We start from the raw sequence: 4856 nt of genomic DNA on the forward strand, positions 1-4856 counted from the left end.
CTGCCAACACACATTTCAGTTCAAACAACTTGTAAAAGTGCATGTAGCATCCCATGACCCCTTTAAGTTTTTTATTTTTAATAAATTTGCGAAGATGTTAAAAACCAGTTTTTTGCTCTACCCTTATGGTGTATGGAGTGTAGATTGATGTCATTATAAATAGAATTATTTTTAACAAAATATAAAAATATTCTATTATATTCAGAATTTATTTTGTCATTTTTATATATAATTTATCATGAAATTTAAGTGAATTTATCAGAACTATTGGCTACAGTTCATTTAAAGCATTTTGTCTTAATTAAAAAAACCATTGTAACAAACATAAATAAGCTGAAATATATTTCATATTTATGTCAAAAAAGAATGATAACTCCGGGATAAAATTCACCTGTAGGTTCTGATGGCAGACGGGTGGATGTTTTTCTCGCACACACCTGCCGAAGCGATGCAGACACACGTGGTCTGTTGGGGAACAGGACTGAGGACAAGATGGAGGTCTGAGAACCAGGCAGCTGGAGCAGGTCGTGTGCTGGCAGTGGCCTCCACACTCACGCTTCTCCAGCGATACAGACCTGCAGCCGAGAAAAGGACGCTCATCAGAGACACTGAACAGATGAATCAAAAATCAAGACTTCAAGCAGAAGTTACCTGGCTGAGCATATTTCATTGGGATTGGTCTTGCAGAAATCCCATGTGCACTCAGGTCTGCAAGTGTCGGCTTTGAGGACCTCCAGCACTGTTTGGAAAGACAAATCAACAAAAAAGGCCAAATGATCAAATACATTGTGAAATAATGTTCTGCAGGTCAAAGAAAAAAACAGACAATAAAACTGATAAAACTTACAATACGGATGCAGTTCTTCAGGAAAGCTTGTGGATTTCATCACCGCCTAGATAAGAACATGTCTTGCAGAAATCCCATGTGCACTCGGGTCTGCAAGTGTCGGCTTTGAGGACCTCCAGCACTGGTTGGAAAGACAAATCAACAAAAAAGGCCAAATGATCAAATACATTGTGAAATAATGTTCTGCAGGTCAAAGAAAAAAACAGACAATAAAACTGATGGAATCCCGTTACAATACGGATGCAGTTCTTCAGGAAAGCTTGTGGATTTCATCACCGCCTAGATAAGAACAATCAGAGCTTTGCTTTTATGGGATAGTGCTCCGAGATCAAAGCAATCCTTGACTGCCGTATCTCTTTTCACAGTTCATAAATTAGATTAACCTTGATGGTGCCATTTTCAAGAGTGTGAACATGAACGTAAAGTTAATCCATAAGCAGGTGCACGCTCTGCAAGAGTAGATTGTTCCACGGGGGGGGGGTGTACTTTTAGATGGCATGAGCCGACAAATACCACCATACAAGGGACCCCTTCCTATAATATAAAGCCAGCTAAATATTTTATTGCATATAGAACGATTTATATTTTGTGAGAATTTTTTTTTATTCTGATATACTAATATTACTAGGCAACGTTTCCAAAATTAAATTAAATGAAAAGAACTCAAAGAAATAAGTCAAATATGAAACTTTTTCTACATGTAAAGCAAAATATTAAGTTCAAATTTATTTGTCAAGCACTTTTTGTATATTTAATTCTTGTATGTGTCTTGTGTATAAAAGTTAGATAAATAGATGCATTTTACTAAATTGTTTTTTTTTTTTCTAAAAAATGTATGATAAAAAAAAGTCAACTTTTATTATTATTTAAACTTTTCTCTAATTTGACATTTTTTATTCAGACCCCTGTGTGGCTCTCCAGTCAGGCCCTAGACTCCAGTTTGAAAACCCCTGTTGCATTATTATATTTGCTGTTGTATAATTCACAGGGATCCCACTTTCTGATGAACATATTTCAAAGACTGGTCCACTCGTTAATGCAGAAGCATTTAAAAAAGCTAAACAAAATTAAAAGTATAAAAAAAAGAATGGGGCTAATACAACCAAAAAGCCTTTTTTTTGGTAATTAAATTAAATACTACATTTAGAAATTTACTAAATATTATTTATTTTAATGACTTTTCAGATCTGGTATTCCCTGATATCCCCATGTTTTTCCATGATCATGAGAACCCTGAGTTCAGGAACTAACTTTGCACTTTACACTCTTAAAAATAAAGATTCCAAACCAGGGTTTTCGCAGCGATGCCATAGAGCAGGGGTAGGCAAGTTCAGTCCTAGAGAGCCGCAGTCCTGCAGAGTTCAACTCCAACCCTAATCAAACACACCTGAACAAGCTAATCAGTGTCTTCAGGATTACTAAGGCTATAGGCAGGTGAGTTTTTTTTTTCAGGGTTGGAGCTGAACTCTGCAGGACTGTTGCTCTCTAGGACAGAACTTGCCTACCCCTGCCATAGAAGAACCATTTTTGGTTCCTCAAGCTTTTAGCGAACAGTTTTTAAAAAAAAAGGGTGAAGATTTTAATAATCTAAAGAAACATTTCCTAATATAAAGAACTTTTTGTGGAATGAAAAGATTCCAAAGTTCTTCATGGAACCATAGAAGCCAACGAAGAACCTTTATTTAGCCTCAGATTCTAAATAACATCTAGACCAGGGGTCTCCAAACTCGGTCCTGGAGGGCCGGTGTCCTGCAGAGTTTAGCTCCAACCCTAATTAAACACACCTGAACCAGCTAAACAAACTCTTACTAGGCATACTAGAAACTTACCAGTCAGGTGTGTTGAGGCAAGCTGGAGCTAAACTCTGCAGGACACCGGCCCTCCAGGACCGAGTTTGGGCACCCCTGTTCTAGACAGATTAAATCTCCAGCTTCAGTGGTACCTGATTTGCAGGTTCCCTTGCGTTGAGCTTCTGGGTTTCCACCTGTTTCTTCTGGGTAAATGCAAACCAGCCCTTCATCGCATTTCCCCAGGTAGTCCCAGGTGCCTCCACAGCTTTCTCCCGTGAGTTTAGCACAGGCTGGACAACAACCACAAATCCCAGTGGTGATTCCACTTAACTTGACATCTCCAGCTTCAGTGGTACCTGATTTGCAGGTTCCCTTGCGTTGAGCTTCTGGGTTTCCACCTGTTTCTTCTGGGTAAATGCAAACCAGCCCTTCATCGCATTTCCCCAGGTAGTCCCAGGTGCCTCCACAGCTTTCTCCCATGAGTTTAGCACAGGCTGGACAACAACCACAAATCCCAGTGGTGATTCCACCCTGACACTGGAGCTTCAGCGCTCGACGAGGGGAACAATGGATGCGTTCGCAGGGTGGACAGTGCAAGGCTTGGAGGATCTGCTGGCCCTCCAAGGTGGACATCTCCACAGCCATTACTGGCCACAAAATCACCAAGATTGAGAAGACGCGTGGACTCATGGTTGGACTTCACGTTACTGAGATGGGTCGCCTTTTATATAACAGTCCTCACAACCGAGACCACATTTTACATCCACTCACACTCAAAGAAATCATTCAACTTCACACCAACAAACCTCCTCCCTTCTTCACAACCAATGGATGATGGAGTGTTACGTTTGTTTAGTCTGGATTTGCAGTTAATTATCTCCAAGTCTTATCTTTACAATCGCTCTGTTGTTTTCTTTTTGTCTGAAAACCAATAAGTTGGACCAAGCGAAGAAGACTGGACCCTTTGTGCACAGGTCACATGACCAATAGCAGGGGGTGCAATTCACGGTGTGATCGAGATAATCGGCCACGAGCAACAAGGACAAGATTAGGACACTGGCAGGTTATCTGAGAAGAACTGTGTGCGACTTTTTCATAAGCTGGTACGCAATAAAACGCCGCTTTCAGTCTGGCTTATAGTTTTCAGAACAGAACGGTTCTTCAAACAGTCTCAGAGGTCATACCCTTGACCGCTTTATCCTTAATGAACGTCTACTATAGATAAAATATTAGATGATAAAATTTTGCATAAATGCAATTTTTTTTTACATTATTTTTTCTGGTTAAATGAATGCAAAGTACAATAAAAGAGGACCATATTTACCTTCTTACTACAAAATCCTAGTCTTATTGTGAATTATGTATCAATGATAATTTTTTGCAAAGAATAAGAGTCAATGGAATTGACTTATACATATACATACACACACGCACACACCTTCTATTATGAGAATGTTTTTAATTTCTTAAAATTCATTGACATTTTTTAAGGTAAAAGATGTCAGGATGGTACAACTGTCCTAATATTGTAACCAAAAAAAAAAAAAAAACATTCTTGGGGAAAAAAAACTTTTAAAATAGATCTTTGATTATTATTTCAATATTTTAAGTAAGGAAAATGTTTGTTTTCGTGATAGATTATAATAGTAAAAATGTCACTTTTTGCATCGCCTCCAATATGCCTTTGCATTTTGGCTAATTTCACCAAGCGCTCTTATTTTTGAACCACATGTCATAAACAGACTACTGTTTTTCATGATTCAATAAATGTTAAATTAAGGAAATAAACGTGGTCAAACACTTTTATTTTGACTTTGAAGTCACGGAAGTAGCCACAGATCTTTTCTTCCATATTGTGAAGCATATCTTAGGGCAGTGGTTCCCAATCCTGGTCCTGGAGAACCCCCAACACTGCACATTTTAGATGTCTCCCTATTCAAACACACCTGATTCAACTCATCAGCTCATTAGTGAAGACTCCAAGACAGGGGTGCCCAAACTTAGTCCTGGAGGCCCGGTGTCCTGCAGAGTTTAGCTCCAACTTGAGCTCAACACACCTGACTGGAAGTTTCTAGTATGACTAGTAAGAGCTTGTTAGCTGCTTCAGGTGTGTTTAATTAGGGTTAGAGCTAAACTCTGCAGGACACCGGCCCTCCAGGACCGAGTTTGGGCACCCCTGCTCCAAGACCTCAAATGTGAGCGTCAGATAAGAGAGACAC

At 39.2% G+C, this 4856-nt stretch overlaps 1 protein-coding gene across 1 annotated transcript; it reads right to left on the reverse strand.

Annotated features, from left to right (window-relative positions):
* Window positions 1-278: 278 nt before the first annotated feature.
* Window positions 279-3841, reverse strand: LOC107589346 (cysteine-rich motor neuron 1 protein-like). Its single transcript, XM_016277760.1, has 4 exons — window positions 2994-3841; window positions 652-739; window positions 392-575; window positions 279-296 (listed from the first exon to the last, which is right to left on the reverse strand). The coding sequence occupies exons 1-4, from the start codon at window positions 3325-3327 to the stop codon at window positions 279-281; spliced, it is 624 nt and encodes a 207-aa protein (XP_016133246.1). The 5' UTR covers window positions 3328-3841.
* Window positions 3842-4856: the final 1015 nt, after the last annotated feature.

Source organism: Sinocyclocheilus grahami, unplaced genomic scaffold, assembly GCF_001515645.1.
Source record: "Sinocyclocheilus grahami isolate Dianchi unplaced genomic scaffold, SAMN03320097.WGS_v1.1 scaffold115.1, whole genome shotgun sequence".
NCBI lineage: Eukaryota > Metazoa > Chordata > Actinopteri > Cypriniformes > Cyprinidae > Sinocyclocheilus > Sinocyclocheilus grahami.

Excerpts from the sequence above, each read along its gene's own strand:
- LOC107589346 (XM_016277760.1), bottom strand. The coding sequence starts at position 3,327 with ATGAGTCCACGCGTCTTCTCAATCTTGGTGATTTTGTGGCCAGTAATG. Across the intron at positions 740-2,993 it reads CAAGGGAACCTGCAAATCAG|TGCTGGAGGTCCTCAAAGCC; the intron begins GTACCACTGAAG and ends CTTTCCAAACAG. Across the intron at positions 576-651 it reads AATGAAATATGCTCAGCCAG|GTCTGTATCGCTGGAGAAGC; the intron begins GTAACTTCTGCT and ends TCTCGGCTGCAG.